The sequence below is a fragment of the Lepidochelys kempii genome, chromosome 10, assembly GCF_965140285.1.
Source record: "Lepidochelys kempii isolate rLepKem1 chromosome 10, rLepKem1.hap1, whole genome shotgun sequence".
In the NCBI taxonomy this organism is placed as follows: domain Eukaryota; kingdom Metazoa; phylum Chordata; order Testudines; family Cheloniidae; genus Lepidochelys; species Lepidochelys kempii.
Window position 1 is genome coordinate 10,501,675 of NC_136389.1, and position 22,569 is coordinate 10,524,243.

The 22,569-nt window shown below is 40.7% G+C and overlaps 1 protein-coding gene across 1 annotated transcript in view; it reads right to left on the minus strand.

The window, feature by feature from the left end:
• Nucleotides 1-22,569, minus strand: part of SDK1 (sidekick cell adhesion molecule 1) — a 640,834-nt gene that overhangs the window by 90,909 nt on the left and 527,356 nt on the right. Inside the window, exons 23-28 of the mRNA XM_073361953.2 lie at nt 19,059-19,168; nt 15,980-16,130; nt 13,582-13,819; nt 7,782-7,897; nt 6,764-6,953; nt 3,853-3,951 (exon numbers count right to left, since the gene is read on the minus strand). Of these exons, the coding sequence (XP_073218054.1) occupies nt 3,853-3,951; nt 6,764-6,953; nt 7,782-7,897; nt 13,582-13,819; nt 15,980-16,130; nt 19,059-19,168 (904 nt within the window). The remainder of the gene's footprint in view (nt 1-3,852; nt 3,952-6,763; nt 6,954-7,781; nt 7,898-13,581; nt 13,820-15,979; nt 16,131-19,058; nt 19,169-22,569) is intronic.

Consider the following 22,569-nt stretch of genomic DNA (forward strand, 5'->3'; position numbering starts at 1 on the left):
CAGATACAGCAATTTCTTGCAATATCTACAATGAAAATGCTGCAGTGCTTCAGTGAAGACATTACCTAGGTTACTCGAAGCACTTCTCTCATCAGTGTAGGTAATCCACTTCCCCATGAGGTAGTAGCTAGGTTGATGGGAGAATACCTAGGGAGAGGTGAGTGAAAATTCCCCACATCCAGTTATACAAAACCCCCAGCCTTCTGAAGCTATGCCCTGTGGAGAGGGTGATTGTTTTTGGATCACCTGTTATGTAAAGCCAAACTGTGATCAAAGGCTCAAACTATATAAAGGGAAGATTGAACTATTTCTCGTTGTTCTGGTTCTGAATCTGACCTCGTAATGAACTTGTAATCCCGGAAAAAAATAGTTGTGAGTTTTGAAGGACTGACACCTACCACAGCCTGAGGCTGCAGGTGGGGTGACGTCTTGTAAGCTTTTTAGCATGCGTCTAGGTTCATTTTTATTAATGTTTTCTCTGAATGCTTTAACCTTAAGAATAAATGTGCTTGCCTACAAAGAGCTGTGGTAATTTGTGAGAGCAATTACAGCTGTTCATAGCCTCTGGAGAGAAGCAAAGTGCAGACGCTAGCCTGTTTAGGTAGTCTGGCTTGCTGGAAATATCTCAGTGTAGGCAGGGAGCTATGCAGCCTGCAAAACCCATCAGAAGGGAGAGGAACACAGGTCTTTACTCAAGAGAGGTGATGGCTGAGGAGCCAGGACCCTAGAGTAGGAATACAGATGCAATTGCCCTGAAACTGTGAATTTACCTTTAAGTTGTTTAAGCCTTTTCCTTACTCTTTTCCCATATAATGCCTGACCCTAAATCCACTACCATCCCTGGGAGCCTTTCCATTGACTTCAGTGGGCTTTGGATCAGGCCCACAGTGGATAACGAAAAAATAGATATATTCTTTAGGAATTTCTTTTTTTTTTTAAAATGTGCTTACATTTGCCTGAGCATCTTTTAAAATACTTTTTGCGTGTCTGCAATCAGTTTCATATGGCTGTGCTTTCTGAACTGAATAAAAGGCAACAGTTTAAACTGCCTGTTAAATGTTAGGTCACTGTAACACAACCACTTGATTCCCCAAAGCAAACAGGCAGGAGAATGACTACAGACAGTGAATACTAAAGCATCTTTCAAGCTCGTCACCATACAAAACCTTTCAGAACCGACAGCACTGCTCACATGGGCTGTGATGCATCAGAGCGATAAACACTCACTAATTTGTCATAGAACTTAGGAAAAGCTGAATGATATTGGAAAGTTACAGCCTGCCTGATTGTTTATTTTACCATTTGTGCTATTTAAGGGCCAGGGTGTGTGCAAACGCAATACAGGATTAAAATGTGAATTTGCAAAAATGGATTACATCCAATTTTTGTTCTAATTCTCAGACGAGTTCTTACACACTTTTGCAATAAGCTGCAGGTAAATGTTAGACACAAGGATACCATGAGGAATACTAACCAGGGACTGGAAGGGTGCCGAATGAGCTCTCATTCTCAGTGAACCGCTCACAGATATGAAGAGCACATCCATAGTAATGCATCACTTTGTTTAAATAGTATGTAAAGGAACTGTGTCTCGTGGCAAGTGGATGGAATGCAGAAAAGAAGGAAGAGTAGGGGCCCAGGTGGTTACTTCAACACTCCCAAAAGAGGAGTCAGAAATATCTGCAGCTCTCCATAGTAAAATATTTAAACAAACAAGTATTTTTCCCTCTAGGTGCCTGCCAGTGTTGCATGCTGCTAATCCCTCTCTGAAATGCTAGAACATGTTTTAATATGGATTACAAAAATGTTAGCTACAAAGGTGTTTGTATGCTCAGAGGGCCACACTAGCAGAGCAGAAACATTGATTCTAAGCCTTTGATTCTAATGTTGCTCTTGGGGGGAAAAAAAAGACACTTTCTCTTTCCAGCACCACTGATGGTCTGCAGGGCGCCCTGCAGAACCGTATTAACCTATTTTCACCAACATTTCCAGTTCAGTACACTTGGCTGTGATGGTTACAATTGCTTTCTAAAAGTTCACTGCAATAAGGAGATTTAAAAAACAATACAGGAAAAAAGAGAAAATTGTAACCTTCATTTTCCAACAGTGTCGCAGTGCTATGCTATTTTTCACATATTTTTGGGGTACTCTTCTTTTGTTAGAACGGATAAGATATACCCTATGTGGGTAATTCTTACCCTTTCATTGTGACATTGCCAACTAACTACTTCCTTCCTTGGACCCTCATGTTATTATTTATCATGTTTATTGAGGTAGCGCCTAAGAGTCCATACAAGAATGGGGCTGCAGTTTGCTAGGCCCTGTGCAAACACAGAATAAGAGATAGTCCCTCCTGTAAGGAGCTTACAGTCTGAACAGATAAGGCAAAGATCAGCAATGAGGCATAGTGTGACAGAGGAGGCACAGTTTATAAAATAATTTTTTATATTTTTCCAATATTCTTTATCAGCTGGAATTTTCTGTAGACACATTTTATGCTTCAAATCCTAGTTTCCATTGGAAATAAGCACATAGGAGGTAGTTCTCCTTTATTTAAAAAACAGACAGACACCCAACACCTCAAACTGCAGGATTCTGTCTCTGACAGCTAACTGGTGCCAACTTTCATGCAAAGACTTTTTTTCTTGTATTCAGGAGATCCCTGCAGCAGCTGCCTTCAAATCACATCTGATGACTTGCCTGCTGCTTCAGGTGCCAGGATTTCCTCACTTGAGTACTTTTGGAGGACGTGAACCTGAGCAGTTTCTATAGCGATTGACTCAAGATTTGAACAAAATGCAAAAAAAAAAAAAAAAAAAAAGCCTGTAATTTAAAGGGACACTGTCAACCTGGTAAAACCCAAACTATGGGCCTCCCTTAAAATTAATGCTAATTAAAACTAATGCTATGGAAAATTATCTCAGAATTCTAAATACAAACCCAAACTACAGCGCTGCCAGGTAACCCTAGAGACAGAACCGAGGCAGCAGAGTCTAAAAGAATGAGTACAAGATGAGAAGTCAGGGTCTCAATTTCCCCATTTTTAAAATGGGAATTAGCATCCCTACCTACCTACCAGGGCTGGTGGGAGGATTATTAACATTAGTCCAGAGCTTTGAAGACAAAAGTGCTATTTAACTACTCAGTACTTTATTATTAGAGGCAGGAATGGATTAATATCTTGTAAACATCTTCATACAGATCACATTGTTTTTGTAAAAGTGACTGCTGATTTGTGTGCTGGAAAGCCATCTTGAGAGGTCAGGGTAAAGGAAAGGTGAGAAGACATTTCACAGATTCTTGTCATTCAGTTAGCTACTACTATTGCTCTTGATGAAAAGCTAATTATGAGTTAACTCCTTGTAACCTGACAGATGGTATTCGCCAAAGAAAAGTGATAAAGCAAAACACAAGAACACATACAACTAAGAGCTTAGGTGGTCCTGGCATCACAAGGGAAAAACCAACTCTTCCCCTGCCATAGAATAGGAGGCAACTCCCCAAATACTCATCTAAAAAGGATACAAAACAGAAAAATGGGACACAATTTAAATATAGTGCCATGAGATGACATGCATCTGACTCATGCAAATGTGCACCCTGGGGATCAGAAGAGTGTTACATTAGTTATACAGAATCTCACTGACCCTTCCAAATCCCACCAAGGGGTACCACGCGTCTCAGCTGACAGCAATGTAATATTTTCATTTGTTCACCTGTGAACTGGTTTGGATGTGCTTTCTAGTACTGAAAGCAAGAGGAGAATAAGCACATATTCATAGTTCTCCTTCTGTTCTATCTCCGCCTCTTCCTAACCGTTGTGTTTGGAAATTTAAATGTTGCCTCTCTTACCCAGAATAATTCCATTGGGTTCTTCTGGTGGTTGCCATACAATTCGTACTGATGTCAGTCTCACTTCAGGGAACACCAGCCTTACAGGAGGTCCTGGGGCTGAAAAGAGCAACCGAAATCTCAAAAGTGGATATTACGTACCAATGGAACTGCTAGTTCTGTGGCAGCTGCTTGTTTAAAAACTCCTCTGTCTACTCTATACAGACATCAGGCCAAGCAGTATCTAACCAGAACTCCAGAGATGGCTGTGAGCTTATGATGCTGTACATGCACACACTGGTTATATGGTGAGGAATTCTGTGAAAGGCTGCACCACAGAAGAGTAAATATAATACCGCAACCACTCACCCTAGAATGTTTTGCTGCTCCTATAAAAGTGTGTTATACAAGGATGCTTTGACAAATGAGTTCTGACCTATGTGAGGATGATCTCATAACGGCATAGCTGGGAATCCCTGTGAGCCAATCAGATTACACACTTCATCTAAGTCACTACATAGCTGATTATATTCTAGGGTGCGAGACACTGAACTACCTTTACAGAGAGAGATAATGTGTCAGCTTAATCCCCTTCATGCCTGTTGAAACTGAATAATATCGTCTAACTGTGCGGGCAGCCCTAGCTTTGAACTCCCCTCTGATTTTACATATGCATTTTGTACGCGTGTCTAGGCTCGAGAACCTCTGTGAGGTCAGAAGCCCATTAACACAGATGGCTGGCACCCAGGTTGTCCATCTCAGGTTCACAAGGTGAGTTTATGCGAATTCACAAATACGCAGGCTCTAAAATTCTCCTTAAGTACAAATCTCACCTGCACTCTCATTGATGATACTTTTAATTAAATTGAACTGAAAGAAGACGCAACATGTTTATGTCAGGAGTTTGGAGATGGAAGAACAATTTGTGACATTTGCCAACATGTACTTTAGGAGGGAACAGGTATAATGAGCTTGTCTTTGACAAACAACCTTAAACATTTCTCATTACATTCTGGTTTATGGAATTCAGTGAACGCACTATCTCCCTGTAGAGTTTTGCGACAATAATCTCCTCTCTGCCTCGTCTCTTAGAAAAAGGCCAAGTTACCACACAGCTAGTGTGTTAGGAGAATGACTAAAGCAATGATTGGGGGTAATTGCGCTCTTCCTATGTGCAAGGCACATCCTTAGTGCTTTGTTGTGGACTGCAGAAAATATTGTACTAAATCAGAAATCTGAACATGTTCTCAGTCCAATGTAATTACTTAAATAAAGTTTCTTATGGAAATCTACAGTTATTTAATTTCTGTTGGGAGCTTTAGATCCAAAAGTATTTGGGTTTTTTATTTTTATTTATTTTTATTAGGATGAATACAAAAAAAGAGTTTTCAACTGACACATTCTTTATACTTGCTTATACTCTACTGAAAATGCAGAGAAAATGGTCACCTTTAAGTGTTTGACATCTGTAAAGCTGAAAAATATTTTTACTGCTAATGTAAACTGCAGTGAAAATACACCAGGAATACTCTCATCACGCGGACAAGTTTAAACAGAAACAGGGGGTGGCTCTAGTCCTTTCAGCACATCAAACTGCACAGAGGAATCTTTGAGCTCATAAGAAGCATTGTGGCTGGGCTTGGGGGTGTGTGGGGGGGGAGGATTACAAAGGGAAGCTTATATGGTCACTTTTCGAAGATCAGTCTCTTATTGACCAGAACAAGAAGGTGAATGATTGACAGACCTGTGGGTTGGGTTTAAACAGCAGGCTGCAACTTTATTAATTTTACCTTGTGGAGGGGCACTTCATTGCCTGCCCCACTCTCACATATGAGGCATTTAATTAATTTGTTCCAGTGAGGGTTCCAGGGCTTTTACCACAAACCAAAAAATAACTTGAGGTACATCCTTCCTGGTCTACTCAGGGACTCAGTTCAGTTGTGAAACCTCTTTCCCCTGGTTCTCCGCATAAGGAGGCTGGAGTGACAGAGGCCACAAAGGCATGAGTGGGGAACCTCAGTCCTCAAAGACTTCAAAGTTCTTCTACTGCATGAGAGCAAGGTCCAGCTGCACAATCCTGGAGGTCTTGTTGACCTCTGGAAGCTGGCTCTTCTCGCCTTTACTCCCGGGCACCAGCTGCAAGTTATGACAAGTCAGCAATCATAACAGTGTTATAAGTAGGGCTCCGTGTCTGTCATGGAGGTTGTGGAAGTCATGGATTCCGTGACTTTCTGTGACCTCCATGACTTCTGCAGCAGTCAGCATGCCTGAGCCAGGGCTGCCCATGCAGCTGGCTCAAATAGGCAAGGTGGGGAGGGGAATGCAGCACGCATTCAACTGTTCCCATCCCCCCTTACCCAGCCAATGGCTAAGGAGAGAACTGAAGGGGGGAAACCCCCTCGCTGCTGTGCATGCATTTGGACTTCTCTCATTCCCTGATGCCCAGTCAAAGTACCTTTCCCAGTAAAGGCAGCACAGGGTATTCTTTTGCAGAACATTGGTATAGATCCTCTTACTGGAATGCCAAACTCCATATCTCCTTCAGGCCCAGTCAGGGCTAAATTTGTTTACTGTGTCCTATTATAGCTTTTCTTTTTTTAGTGCTAAGATTGTAGTTCTGTAGAAGTTCATAATTGGGCTGTCAAACTTCACTCCAACCTGGAACTAACTGTATGAGGTTTGAATGAGTGAGAAATAGAGTTTTTTGCTTTTGTCAATTATGAGGGGAAATGTTTTCAGTTTTTGGGCCCAGAACCTCGGCTTGCCCCCAACATTGTGCTAATTGACACTAGCCAAGGATCAGATTCTTTATGTTAAAATTGTAAGCAAATCTAGGCTATATTTTTAAAGCTTGCATAATGAAAACAGCTGTGATTTTAAAAAGAAATGCTAGAATGTATGGGAAGAACACTTGAGCGACCCATAAACTCACCATCATCCTTGGTTCTCTCTATGACTGGAGGGAAGTTAGGGACCCCATCTCCAATACGTGTGAACGCCAGCACCTGAATCTCATAAAGCACATATTTCCGCAAGCTGGCCAGCAGGACAGACTGGGTGTGGTTACCTCTCACTATTTGGGTCTTTGGTTCAGAGTCCAAATCTTTTGCTTTAAACAGAATCTGCAAGAATAAACACAACAGAAAAAGTACGGTTATCAATCATTATTCAAAAGGATTGCAAGAAAGATTGTATGTATTTTGAGTTCTTCCTGATCTTAAAATATAAAACAACAGATTCAACTGCACTCTTTTGCACAGAGTAAACAGGTAATCCCATAGACATGAGCACTGGCTGTATATAACACAGAGGGTAAGCCATGAACTGCTGTACATGTGAAGGGAAATCAGTGATACTGCATGCTTGAACCTGAGAGATTATGACTTTAGAAGACAGAGGGCATTGTTAGAAACAATGCAACTCTGCTGGATACTTTGCCCTGATCTCTGGTGACTGAACTGCAATGATCTGGGATGATGAGGTGAGTATGGGCAAGCCTGTTCCAGGATCTTGACAGATATCCCTTTCTATGGTCTCCACTTTGAGCTGCAGGTGTAAATTCCAGTTCAAGGAGACATAGCATGCTTTAAACAGAAAGTAGACATGCGATGTGAGCAGCAGGAGAAGCTAGCTGCCCTGAGTACATACCCATCTGAGTTTGTATGAAGTTGGGGTACCTAGCCTGCTCCTGCTATTCACATCACTGTGGCAACACTATTTTTAGCATGCTAGCTTGATCAGAGCTAGTGTAGTTTATATCTCCAGCTCCAAGTGTAGACATACCCTAAACCAATCAGATCACTCCTCTGAAGAAAGAGCACATTTCCTGACCCTTCTCAAAAGATAAATGGGTAAATTAATATGCATCTGGTAGATAATAACTATCAAATGGAAAAACAGCATAGCAAATGTATTAAAACACTTGACAGCATGAAATCTCAACTGTGTACCTTGTAGCCCAGGATAAGTCCATTCTGCTCTGGTTCAGGTACTGATGTCCATGTCAGTAGGATCTGGGTGGAGCTTACAGCTTCAGCTGACACATTCTCAGGGGGAGCAGAAGGAACTGCAATCATATGGAATCACAGACATTAGAGACAGGTCTTCCCTATTATGTCACCTAGTCCATCGCCCTGCCAGCTCAGGATTGTTCCCTACAGAGCATTTGCATCTGTCTTGTTTAGTCTAGTTTTCAGTGTCCATTGCAAGACTTCTCCACAGCCTAAAACAGATGAATGTCCATTTTTCTCTGATATTCACCCTATATTTCCCCCTCTTAAATCTCACCCTATTTTTCCTAGCTCTATCCCTCCTTCTACGCTAATTCTTCCTGCAGATCATGACATTTGTGAACAAGCAAAGGTTCTAAACTAGGGACAGTCCATTCCTGGGTGCTCATGTGTTTTATTTTTATAAAATAATGATAAAGATGGAAATTGGGATTTAAACACTCAGCATTCTATATACTTTATAATAATGAGAATCAAGTTAACATTGGACTAATGTAAATATCTTTCTCAATATCTCTGTCACACGTTTTATTTCCCTGTGTTGTAAGCCAGAGATCCTTATATGCTGGAAATTTATCTGAAGGTGCAAATCTGTTCCAACAAGAAGTTTTACATCTGCCCTGCTTCCTATGCTATCTGAAAGGAAAGTACAGCATCTTGTCTAGAATTGGCAACAATTCCAGCCTCTGGATTGAGCCCAGACCTCCCGATTTACTGAGGACTGTTCCAACCTGCAAGCCTTTCAATTAGGGTGTAGTGTACAAAATGACAATGTTGTAGATCTATCACTGAGGAGCTTGGCTTGGATCAGCAGGGTATAAAAGAAAGACATGTCTATTTCATTTAAATTATAAAATGTGATTATTGGGCCTTATGAAACTAGAAATACGACCGCAACTGAAATTACAGACTCCTCACTAACCTGAGAGCGGAGGGATTCTGCATCCTCTGACTATATTACCTCTCCAGACATCACAGAAGAACCACACAACCACAAGTTTAACACCAGGCAGTTATGCAATTAAATTTGGAGGCTGCTTTTAAAGGTTCAATGAACAAGATTTTATTTCAGCTCTTTCATCTTTTTTTCTGTGCATTTCTAATGTCTGAAGGGCGTAATCCTTTTTTAAAGCATGATACACCTGTCAAGCTTCAGAGACCACTCATTTGCCAAGGAAGAGAATGTTACACAAGCACATGTGGAAAAGAAAGCTTGAATAAGGTTCTGAGTGCATCACCAAGGGAGCGCAGTGCCCCTGAAAAAGCTAGCACTCTCCTTGCAGTCCAAATGAAAGCAGAAGAAAAGCTGTTATGGAGGGCTCTCTCCTGAGGCTGTAAGCAGCAAGAACAGTATAATCAGTATGACACAAGAATTAATATATATTGGGGGGAAAATTCACCAACCCGCACCCCAGTGCACTGAAGGTTAACCGCATATACAGTCATTTCTGAAACAACTTTCCTGTTACCAATTACTTGGGACAAGAGAAACACAGCACCATCACATGACAATGTAGCAGACTGAAATCAGATTTTTTCCCCCTCTCTATGCTGAAGTGTTTTTTATCTTCTTCTAGATTTATCCCCCACAAGGATATAATTATGTTAGAGGAAAACAGATTGCCAGGAGCCATGAATGTCTTTGGATCCCTGCCATAACTTTATCTGTAGATCTTCACAAAGAGCTACTCCCACATGAATTACTTTGGAGGGAGAGGAAAAGGAATCAGAGTAAGTGTAAAGGAAAGCAGCCCCTTTCTAGCCAGATTTATTCATATTTTATTTGCTTTGAATTTTCCTTTTTACAAGAGAAGATTTCTTTATTTTATGAAGAATCTTTTGCGTTTTGGTCAGCTGCCATAAGTTCTCCAGAGTTCACAGAAGGTTGAGGCTGAAGTTGTCCCCACAGTGTATGCATGCATCTTTAGGCTGTGTATATGATCACTTATTACTGCTAGGAGGAGTCTAACAATACAGGAAATGGAGCTTTCTGAAGATTTGCTAGCCCAGACTCTTGATGGTCTCTCTCACCTCTCAGTAATGGACACGGCAAATATTTCCCCAAACTTTACTTTAGATTTGAATGTAAGCACAATACCTAAATGGCAGCTTTTTTTGTGTATCAGGTGCTTACCAAATCTTTAGTTTGTGTCTGTTCTGGCACTCCACTGCAATTCTTTTTTTGATGGTCATGTTTCTATTCCAAGGGGGAACCAGATTCAAGATGATCATTAGACAGGGAACGTGAATGTGTGTGTTTGTGTATTGTGTTTAGTGATAAGGTGGTTGAATTTATGGTTGTTTTTCATCGGGTGCCACAGCCAGAATACAATGTTGAAAAAAAGGCATGAAAAGTTGAAGCTAAATGTTGAGACAATCTACTGTTCTCCATGAGGTAGTTAGAAGTAATGCCAACTGCACAGGGTACTTTGTGTGATCAGACATGGGAAACTACAGAGAATCTACTGGTATTTTCCACTGGATGTTAGCAGAAGCTCATGGTTTTGCAGTTACGTTCAGCATCACCATAGCCTCATTCTGTCCATTGTACCTGGAGTGCCTCATTGTGGTGGGACCATACATCCCTGTCTTGACTCGAACAGTCTCATACTGAAAATGCAACAATGATTCATAATTCATCTCTTTATGTATGTCAGTGACAATCCTTACAAACTATTGGTCTCTATTTTGGATTTGACCAGGAAAATTCAACTGTCTTAGAAGACGCCAGATGTGGAGTGGTCCACTGGTTCCTTGTATTAGCTCATTTAAGTTAACTGAATCATTGTAACATTTTGAAAGTAAAAATAAAGCTGATAATTTGTACATCTTATGTTAGTTAGAGGTGAGGGTTCAGACCTATGGCTATGGTAAAAATAACAGCGTTGCACCATAAAACCCTCTTTGTCTATAAAGCGAGTTAGGCATTATAGGCCAGATCCTCAGCCGGTGTAAACTGATATAGCTCCATCAGCTACAATGGAGCAATGCTTCTTTACACCAACTGAGGATTTGGCCCTATTTCTGCCATAAACCAATGCTTTATCTCAGAATCTTAATTGCTTCCTGAGGATCAATGTCTGAAACACTAAGATCTTGATCCTCCCACAGATACGTGACTGTGCTTATATAGCAGCTGATTTTGTAAGATGAGTGGCTATGCACAGCCACGTCATCAGGGAGCATTATGAGCCCACAAATACTAGGGCAGTGGATTGGCGCATTTGAGATGAATTATGTGAAAACATGAGGTTATGGATCAAGAAAGAAACATTCGAATCAAGGTTGTATGAACACTGTGAAGGTCTAGTTAGCATTTCTGTAGTTGAAATATGTAATCCTGAAAACCAATTCCCATCACAATGAGTGGAAACAGAGTTTGTAAATTGTCATTCTGTGATTATATTACACAGTGAAATTAACTGAATTATTTAAGTTCCCAGAGTATAAAAACATTTTGGATCAATAAAATCTGTCCTTTTTGAGGCCCAAATTCATCTCTCTCTCTCCTCTTCAACAACCTGTTTTTGTATCCAGGATGTGGATCTTCCTTTCACTTTGTTCATCCTTCCTGCTGTCTACTCTTAAGCCATCCCCCAACCAATCCCAGTATTGCTTCTCCATGCTCAGTCTGTTTGGTTGCCTCAAGCCTTCTTTATAATGAAATGCATTAAAAGACAGAGTAGCTGCAGTGACATGCAACTTATGGTTAGCACGTGTGCTCAGCTAACAGTGACATAATCACAAATCTTAGAAAAAACAGTCATTCAGATGCAATTTTTCTTTTTAATAAGGATTGTGGACTCATCCAGCTGCACTGACATATAGGATACCAAGAATGAGGTTAGTGCCTGAACTCACTTCTCAGGCTGCCACCCTGGGCTGTCGGTTAGAGCTCTGCACTGGCAGTTGAGAAATACAGGCTCCGGTCTTGGCTCTGCCACTGCGTGGCCTTGGATGAGTCAACTTTGGCCTGATTGTCAAGAGCGCTGAGCACCCACAATTCCAGTTAAAATCAGCCTAAGTCTCCCCATCTGTAATATAGGATATCAATTCTTACCCACCTTCTACCTACCTCACAGGAATGTTGGGAGAATTTTTGTAAGGCATTCTGAGCATATAGACCTCTGTATAAATGTTAAGTATTACTATTATGCTCACTCCCTGAAAGAAGTGGCTGATGGGACTTGCTTTGCCTTGAATCCTCCCTCTCCACGCCCCGGCTTTAGGGGTACCCTACTCACACTTTAGCCCAGCCATGCCCATGAATACAAGGCCTGTCAGGTTAATTTCAGCCTTGATGAAGTTTTTGTTTTCAACACAGCAGGTTGCTCCACCAACATTTGTTTTCTTGTGCCACTTCATCTGAAAAGATGCAGCCTAATGTATGATTCTTAACTGTGCACCAAGATGCTTTATTCTCGCAACAGATACAGACACCAAAGAAAATACATGGAAAACAAACAAACAAACAAACTAGTCCTTATGACCCAAACCAGTGTTCAGCATCATTTTGATTCCAGTTTTCTTTCTTTCTCCTCTAGCATTGCTTGCCAAATTAAATATTTTTTTAAAATTGGGAGAGAAAATGCTGAAATATACACATGGAACCTTTGATCTTTAATGGATGATCTGGACCACTATCATCCCTAGGTTTTATGAAATCACTTAATCTCAGTATCTGTTATTTTTCAGAGGAATTGTTTGAACAGCAATAGAGAAAAGAGGAAATGCAGTTATCTCCTTATAATGATACGGAGCTCTTCAAAACTATTTTATTTTGGGACATACTATCTCAAACTCCATTACAAACATATCTTGTTTAAAATACCCCTAGCAATAACATTCCAGTTACTAGGAAAAACCCAACACTTTAAAAGGAAGGGGCTCAAAGAGTTTGTTTAACCTTTTACCTTCAGTTAGTTCAAAGGTTAGTTGTCTGAACCAGGAGACCAAATCATGCAAGGTGCTGAGCACCTGTTGCTTCCATTGGTAGCTTTGGCACATTGTCTTTATTTACATACAAGCAGATGTGCATATGCACGCACAGCATGTACAGTATTAAGTTTCAAGCACTCAAGTTTAAATGATGTTGAAGAAAAATAACAAACATGAGCATTGCTTAAATACAGGTCACATGCAAGAGTAATTCACTTTTATTATTGAGTATTTTATCCAAGTAGGATCACTCCATCTAATTATTCACCTGCAATATAAAATCAATTTACGTCATAGGCATGCAGGCTGGGTCAGAGAAAGAAGCTTTGTCTGAAGTTCCTAGCTAACAGCTTTGCAAGATCTAGCTTCTGCTGTTGCTACAGTTACCAGTTATTTATTACTGCCTTGATATTATAGAGACTGCTTTCTTCTGGCAACTGGAAGTCTCTAAACTAGTTTAATATCTGCATACTCAGATCAGGTGGACAGAACAATTTCTATGCTCTTGTTAGCTTGCACATAAGTGGGTTACATTTATGCAGATCTACGGGCACAATTTTGGAAGGTGGCACTGATAGCTCAGATCATTAGTTTCCTCTTTGGTTACTATCTACTTCGTTTAAAATCTTCCCCAACAAGCTGCCTGGCTAGCAAATGTGTCTTTTTTACCACCAATGGATCAGTAGAGTGCACTTTTAGGTTTAGTAGATCTGCAAGAAAGAGAGGTTGAGGGAAAGGGCTGAAGATACTGAAATACACTGAGCCCATTCTTCATAGAAGCACATATACTCCTGTTACTTACCAGACTCTCGTGTGCAACTTCTCACGACCTCACTCCATGGTCCTGCTCCAATGGCATTGAAGGCCTGAATCTGCAGTTCATATTCTACCCACTCCTCTAGATCCTCAATAGTATATTCCCTCTCTAGCCGGTCACCGATAACCTTCGTGAGCACTGGAGACGGCAGATCCACACGCCACAATTTTATCCTGTAGCCCACCGACTCTGGGTTGCCATTATATTGAGCATCAGGGAGAGGCTGGCCATTAATAATAAGAGGAGCACAAAATTATTGCACAGAATGGGTGGACTATGCTTTTCAAATCATATGTCATTGCCTTTTGTACTCATATACTGAACAAATACTCCAAGAAGGTGAGAGAATTGTGAGAGGTTGAGGGCTTATTATACATTTTGTTTACCTTTGTTGACCATTTATAATATTTTTTTATTTTGTATGTAATATTTTTAATTTTTTTCCATGCCACCCTACCTAAATATTTTATAGCAAATAACACCTCTCTCTGCCCGTCCCATACCTACATACACCCCTCACTCCATATATGTGGAGGTAATACCAGTATGGTAAATTGCAGAACCATGGGATAAATTGTGGAAACTAGTGATCAATTGCACAGCCATGTGATAAATTTATTATGCACCTCAGACTGTTTTATTGGCCCTCTGCCTATTAATCCATCTAACTAGGATTTATTCTAACATTCCAACTCCCTGAGCAGCATCAGACTCTTAAAAGAAAAATTAACCTGCCCCAGAAATGTCATCACCTGCTCCACCCGAGTGTGGATTTTCCCCCTTAAAATTATATCTGTATGAGATCAAGTATGAGCAAGATTCAACACTGCTTCAGTAACAGGTTTTGTTCTACATTAACATTTCATAGCTTTAAAGTATTCTATCCTGCGGCCCAGTAGGACTAGAAATGTAAACTTCATTCAGTTGGAAAGAAGTTCCCAAAGGGTCACAAAACTCATTGTTGGCCTTGAAGGGCAGCGATATCATTCTTTAAAATGCTGACATTATGCTGTGTAGAAAAGTTAAACTGGGTCATTTTCAGATGTGTTTGTGGCTCCCTCTGACCTCTGCACTGTTGGCCTCATGGTAAATAAGACATCTAGCTATACAGGTAGATGAACATAAAACAGTCCTAATGAAAGTTTTAACAAGCCCCTAAAATGCTCTTAAATGATCAGAGTACAGACCACAGATATGAAGGTTAATATGCTATTAAGGTGTGATTGCATAGGTTATGGAAGAGCATGTTACTCATATGTGAAGCCACAAGTGAGTTATGCAGCTCAATGACCAAATGAACTGTAATAGCTTTTCTATACATACTAATGTCCCATTTATAAGCCTGATGTCTCAGCCCTTCAAGGTCTAGACAAGTTCTGGGTGCCATTTGGAAGCTGGGATCTCGCCTTTCCAATGAAATACTGCTCCTATCTAGTCACATTTTGGAGTGGGGGAGGGGGAAGCTGCAGCAGAAGGAACTATTTTGGGGTCAGATTTATAATTTAGAAAGGTGACTATTTGAAGGGAGTTAGAATATTAGAGTAAATCCCAGTGAGATATTTTCATGGGCAACTGAGGCAGTCAAAGGTGCATGATAAATTAATTTGCAAATGGCTCTGCAATTAATCACCTGGTTCCACAATTTATCACATAGCTCTGCAATCGATCACCTGGATACAGATTCCACGTAAGTGATGTGTAGGTATATATGGAAATACTCTGCTCTCAGTTACACTAGCATAAAACCAGAGTAACTCTCTAAATATAAAGGGTGTTACTCTAGATATATATCAGTGTAACGCAGAAGCAGCATTTAACTTATTACAATTTTAGTTCTTTAACAGTTTATCATTACAACATACTTCTGGGTTTTTTCCTATGGACAGCCCATTTCATCTTCCCTTCACTATCACATGATCAACCTTTTTTTTTTAAAATGATCTCAGATGGCCCCCCCTCCCAACCTCACTAACATCTCTTGGTATCAATATCTGCAAGATCACCATATTTTAGTGATCAGAATTCAGTGAAGAACTCTGAGGCAAGAAGCAGCAAATGAGCTCAAGTATTCATATTGCCTATATGCGCTGACTGAAGCTGAGGAAATGGAGAGCCTCTAAAGCTAAGGCACTCACATCTCTGGCCTTTTACTCAAGGCATATATTTGCCTTGTAAGCAAAGGAAGTGGGGAATTGAGCTGATTAGTAAAGCACTTAGATAAATCTCAGATTTCAGACAATTTGGGAAAGGGAATATTTTTGCTGTTGCTCTTTGGGTCAAATGAATGAAAAAGTAATTCATGAACTTTGGACACATTCTCTGAGGAAACTGACACTTCAAATGTCAGCATCTCCCCCAGACTCTCCAATTTACATTTACTCACCATCCATCGGATCCACAAGCTAGTCTCACTGGCAGTGCGTACAGTAACACTTCCTGGTGCAACATCTGGTGGTGCCTGCAGTGTCTGGATGACACGAGATGGTTGGCTGAGTGGGCTTTGGCCGACAATATTCACCTGTCTCATCCGGAATCTAAAGCATAAAGAAAGCACAGTGCAAACATGTTCCAAAGCAAAGCTAACCTGAAAACTGAACAAATGCTATTTCTTGCCCGGAACTACACCAATATGAAAGAAAACCAGGCTGTCATCAATTTGAGACATAAATGCCATTGGTCATGAATACCCATTAAATTCATCGCCCTGTCCACTACTGCAACAATGGCAAGATCCTCAAAATTAGACTAATTTAGTGTCTATTAGAAACAGACGGGCAATATAAGGAGATTATGTTAGTTATACCAAATTTGAGGAGATTATGCCAGCATTAACTGATTTTCCATTGAGATGCCTCCATGTTACATTCAGAAAGGGTGTTACAAATATCGGTATCTGGATATCATAGTGTCCTTGCAAATATCAGAAATGCATCAGTTACATTTCCCTTCAATCATCAATTCAATGAGGGCTGATATATCTCTGTGGACTGCCTTGTCTCCTTTCCTGCACAAGAATGATTAAGTTATTTAATATGGATACACAGCTTAAAAGCCATCCTGTTTGCTCCAAATGATCTCTTCTACAGCAGGAGTCCTTATAGAGGCATGAAAACCTTTTACAACTTCATAAGGACTCACAAAAAAGTTAAGACTTGCTGTAGGCATCAGATACCCACAGGTGACAAACACAGGAGGGTCTTGCAGTTCCAATTATTTGAGGCTAGCATGTAGCTGCTCAATTTGTTTATACTGAACCGTGGAAATTTGGCTCTAATGATTGGACGTGGATAAGGGCTGAGCTAGACTATGAAACACCATTTATCTATCTGCTTTGATCATTTTAGGAAGTGCATTAAAAGCAATACATCAAACAAACATCGTCCCTAATTTCACACTCAAACACTGGCAAAGAGTGTAGAAAAGAAGCTCAATTGACAAAGACTGTCTAACTGATAATTAGGGCCCATGATTTATCCCTTCAGCATGCTGTAACTAGAGCTGGCAGGATGACCACTCTGTTTTTCAGCAATTTTTGAGGTTTTGAAATTTGCAATTTTTTTCATGAAAACAGAATTGTGTTGAAATGTCAGAGAGAGAGAGAGAGAGAGAGCGAGCAAGCGAGCGAGCATGTAGGTAGCCTGGTAGTAGGGCACTGGCCAAGGATGTGGGAGACCCAGATTTGAATCCCTACTCTGTCTTATTCAAAACAGAGTTTTTCATCCAGACCACTCTGCTTCAGGCAGGGCTGGGACTTAAATCTGAGCTTCCACATCCAGGCCAGTACCCTAACCACCAGGCTAAGGAGTACAAGAGGGTCCCCCCTACCCAGCTCTAGCACTAACATTCTGGCTCTCCTGACAGCACAGTACCATTGATAACCTCAAGGATCTGGTGACAGCTGGGAAATTCATCTCTTTCAATGATCCTATGAACAGAGCTGAGTGAATATTTACTTTGCAGGCAATCTGGGGGAAAAATGGTTTGGGGCCAAACTGAAAATGATGGTTTTTGAAATTTTTCGGCAAATTGAAAAGATTGAGTTGAACCTCCATGAAACATTTTGGCAATGTTGAAATGTCTTAGACCTGAACATTTCTGTTTCCTTTCCTTTTATCAAAATTCCTGAAAAGTGAAAGGAGGACTAGATTCACAGAGGAGGAGGTGGTGGTATGCTGCATCCCTTATTAACTTTAGCCTTCAGCTGGGATAGGGGAGACCTGGGCTCAGTTTCCCCTCTACCTAACATAGGAACAGGAACGTAATGTGGATCTCCCCCATTACCAGAGAGGGGTCTAGCCACTGGGCTAGGGGATATTCTGGTATGAGGCTCTCTCAGTCTCTCCTTTTGAAGCTGCCCTTTTTATATAAACAATTAAAAAAAATCCCTGGAGCAGGGATTTGAACTTGTGCCTCCCACATCCTACATGAGTGCCTTAACTACCAGGCCATGGAATCCTTCCCATTCTCTTTCTTTGGCCCAGTGACTATCCATTGTCATCATGAAAGACTACAAAGACATCCTGATAATACACTTTTTTCTAAAATTGCCTTGTTAGAAATCTCCCACATCTGGAAATAGCTTTTAGAAATTCTTGGCAGGTCCGTATGTATCCGATAAAACTGATTGACAATAAACTCTACTGGGAGGAAGAGTCCAATATGCTCTGGTGGTTTTTACTAAAATCAAGAAAATTAGTGCACAGGCACTGAACTAATTACAAATGATAAGATCTTCACCTTGTTTGTATCTTATTGCTTTGCAATTCACATTATTATGTGATCCAGGTAACAGGCCTTTCAGTGGTGTGAAAGTGGACAGTGTCTATAGCAAACTGCTTTGCCCTAGCTGCCAGAAGTCCCTGATTACTAAGTCTTTTATTAGTACACTATTTAATGTAGGCATTTTCCATTAGGATTGGGCATCCCCATTCTCAGACCTTGTCTATGCTAGAAAACCGCATCAGTTTAGTTACATTGGATGCACTAAAATCGGTTTAAACTTTACATATATTGATTTATCATAATTTGATGAATTCCTGTAAGCAAAGTTTTAAGCCAGTTTAAATTACCAAACTAAGATAAATCAATAGAAGCATCTTTAACCTGATGTAAGTGTGTAGGTAGGAGATTGTGACAGTTTAACTAGACTGATTTGTAATCAATCAGCTTTAGTTAAACTGGTGCATCCTTTCTGTATAGACAAGGCCTCAGACTCATGATCTAAGAAGTTACTCAGTAGCCCCATTTAGTTGGTTTATTCCCCTTTGCATCACGATTAGTTATTTTAGTATGCGTACGTCAAAATTTAAATGCGCTAAACAGGTTGTAACTGTTATGGGGTGTGAACTTTTGCCTTTCATTCATATTGCAAACTACAGTCAGCTGCTTATGAATGGAAAAGCTCCTCCATGCTACAGTTTTCTAGGTTGTTAATACTGCATTTAATTACTAGCTGTCCTCACCTGTAATGAGTGTATGGAATGAGGTTTGGTATCTCCAGCATCTGGGCATCAGGTTCATTCTCCACCTCATATAGACTCACCCACTCCTCCTCCTCTCCTAGAACACCAACCTATAGTTGAGAAGTGGAGGAACAAATGTTAACCAGACAACACAATGTCCACACTGGCAACGTTTAATTGCTGCAGTGGAAGGGTGGATACCTTTAAATCAAGAGTTTCAGAGTAGCAGCCGTGTTAGTCTGTATCCGCAAAAAGAAAAGGAGTACTTGTGGCACCCTAGAGACTAACAAATTTATTTGAGCATCAGCTTTCGTCCTTTTCTTTTTAAATCAAGAGTAAATAGCTAACGTTTATTTTATGTGCTGTGGCATTCAGCAATGGTAAATATGAAACAGTGGCACTTCCAGCATTCCTTATCACTGCTGGGATTTCACTTTTGATTCACTGGTGAGACCTATTGCAAAGACACATCCTAACAACCCAGAGTAAAGAGGGCTAAAGCGATGTGTGATTCGTGTGCATGTTAGTATCTAGAAGGCAAAAGCGTTCGCTAGTGTTATAACAAAAATGAAGAGTTGGCTTCATCAGAATAAGTTCAGTAACTGATGCAGATTAACCAGGTCCGAGTGGAGGCAAAGCAAGGGCCCCTCAGTAATGAAGTCAGAGAACAAAAGAAGACGAAGAACAAAGGAGCTTTGTGCTGTGCTGAGACCACGCTCCTCTATACACAGCGCTCTGTATTAATTAACCACTGTCTGTGGCCAAGAGCCAGCTCAGCACAGCCCCTCAGCTAGTGTTCATGGGAATTTGAAGTATTTCGTTCCACATGCCATCTCCAGGGAAAAACTGAAGTAGGAACAATCAGGACTTAAAAGGGAGACACCAGTGGATAAGAGGGGAGCCAGGGTCTGGCACTAGGTCTCAGAAGCTGGCAGCAACAGTACGCTGAAGACTGGGTCAGGCCTAATAGAGCGACAGCAAGAATCTTGGGAGGGAGCTGGAAAAGAGAGTGAGAAGGATTAGTTATTAGCTTGGTGATTCAGGAGTGCCTCAGAGAGGTGCAGCAGAGAGCCCTCTAATATAATCTTACACCCGCTATCATCATACAAGAATTCTGCATTCCGCTTACCCTTCTGTGACTCTTTAAATGAGGGAAATGAGTATTCTTGTTGTTTACTCTTTATGGCAACAGATCTGGATAGCTACTGTGTACTCGTGTACATTGTCTATCAAGATACTTACATGGCCCCATCACTGTAGTGTGTAGCACTGCTAACTATTTAAAATAGAAATAAATCTCTACCTCATTCTCTCTTTCTTCCTATAGGAGAAGTATCTTGATTAATGTATAAGTTTCTTGTTTGTTTGGGTATGAGTTGGTGTGTTGTGTGTCTATGAGCTTGTGAATGGAGAAATTGAGGGAAAGTTAAACTGAAGAAATTAGTTTAGCACTTGATTCAGAAAGTGTTTGGTTTTGTGATCATTCTGGTGGACAACAGCTTTCAAGGAGAGTCATGGTCGTGGAGGGAGAGGAGGTCTCTCAGATACCTAGGGCCAGTCCCAAGGAGATCATTGGTAACTTCACAGAAAAGAACTAGAAACTTCTTACAGAAAAAATAAAGTCTGGGAAATTTTGAACGCTCTGTGCAAAGATCCCAATTCTTTATATTAAAGAGATTTTTGCACAGTACCAGGGCACAGAAGCATAGAGAAGGCATCACAAATCATATCTCCACTCTGAAATTGAACAGCCCCAGACTGAGCCCAAGGAATAAATATCTGATAAAAAGAAAACTTTTCTTTAACAACTCCAAATGGGGAGGGTGGTGAATTTTTAAGGCAGAAGCAGAAAATACTTTCTAAAATGAGTTTTTGATTAATTTTGTCAGAAACCTTTGGTAAATGGTTATTTTTGAAAGGCTCCTGGCTCTTAATGGTATCACCTCAAAGTGCCGCAGTAAGTATGCGGTAACAATCCACAATGTTTCAAAGACAGCAAAATTTCTTTTTCTGTCTCCTGCAGTGATTTAGAGTCTTCTTTTTAAAACTTAAGAACAATAATAGCCCTTTTGGAATATTTATTGCACAGCAAAACACACCACAGGTTCCAATCCATATGCAGCAGCAGGCAGGTCATTAATACACATTAAGGACCACATGGCTCAACCACTAAGGCCCATGAGACTTTGTAAACAATTGACACTGAATCAAGCTTGAGAGGTGTCCAATTCCCTGCCTGTATTGCAGGTATGCATTTACCAGCTGCCTGTGAAGCTGGAGACATTAAGGATCTTTCACTGATTGGATAACAGTGAAGGTTCTGTGTATTTAAGATCTTGGCGAGACTCAGAAAGGATGTCCCAAGTGAGACCCCATATCAGAACAAAGCTTTCTGTATCAGATAAGGATGATTGGTGCAGTCTCTGAAAAAAGGCAGATCCAGGACCAGTCTGGCACATTGGAAGTTTCCTCACTCTAAAGCCAGTTGGGTAACAGGTGGCATATTACCTGCTTCAGGGCCTTGGAGGCTATGGGCAGAATGGCTTTACAGACAGTAATTATTAACCTTGCTTAGACCTGTACACTGGTGAAAGATAAAAACAGGGAGGGGGATGAAAAGAGGAGGAGTAGAAGCAAACAACTGCAGGAGATGCTCAGGTCTCTCAGCAGAACTTTGAAGAAAAATGGAATACAGACTCAGAGAACTCCTTTTGTGGAAACCCGGCAACATCCCACCCATCTTCCAGTATTCTGGTACCAGCAGCAGGGCAACTTCCACATACAGGGCCTCATCCTACCTCCACTGAAGTCAACAGTAGGACTCTGAGTGCACTTCCCCTGTATAAGAGCCGAATGAAGACAACTGGAGGGTGCTGTGGATGACCGGACAGACATAAATACTGTTATAGGCCACTGTTAATTAGGTAAAAAATTATGAATTTAGCAGTATTGTTAGGAATCACGCTTACAGCAGAATGTGTAAAGGTGGACTTTTGTGTTTAAGTATTTTGATGTCTCTAACAGAGTCCTAGGTTCCACATACAGAGATGCAGAACTTTTTTGGTTACTCATCCTGATACATGGTTCTAGGACCTACCCTGCACAAAGTTGCAGTTATTTTTGCTAAATCACTCTGATGTCAGTTCAGAAGTGTCCTATCAGCTTCAAACAAAGGAGTATAAAAGGAGCTTCCTCAGGTAGAGAGAACTAAGGGCAGGGACAGAGGGGTCCTTCAGGGAAAACAATTCTTTAGGAACAGGAGGAAGTTTAGGTTAAGGCTTATATTTTGTTGTTGTTGTTGTTTCAGATAACAATAAAAGCAACTCTAGGAAAGGATTAAGTCTAGAAAAGACCCACACAGATACATGCATGTACTGCGTTAGGAGCAGGACTGGAATGCCGTCTGCTTATAATGCCCCTTGCAGATCTTTCGGTTGCTATCTGAATGTAAACACTTCAATTCAGGGGACTATCTTGTAGTTTGCCTCTGAACACAATGGGTCTGCAATCC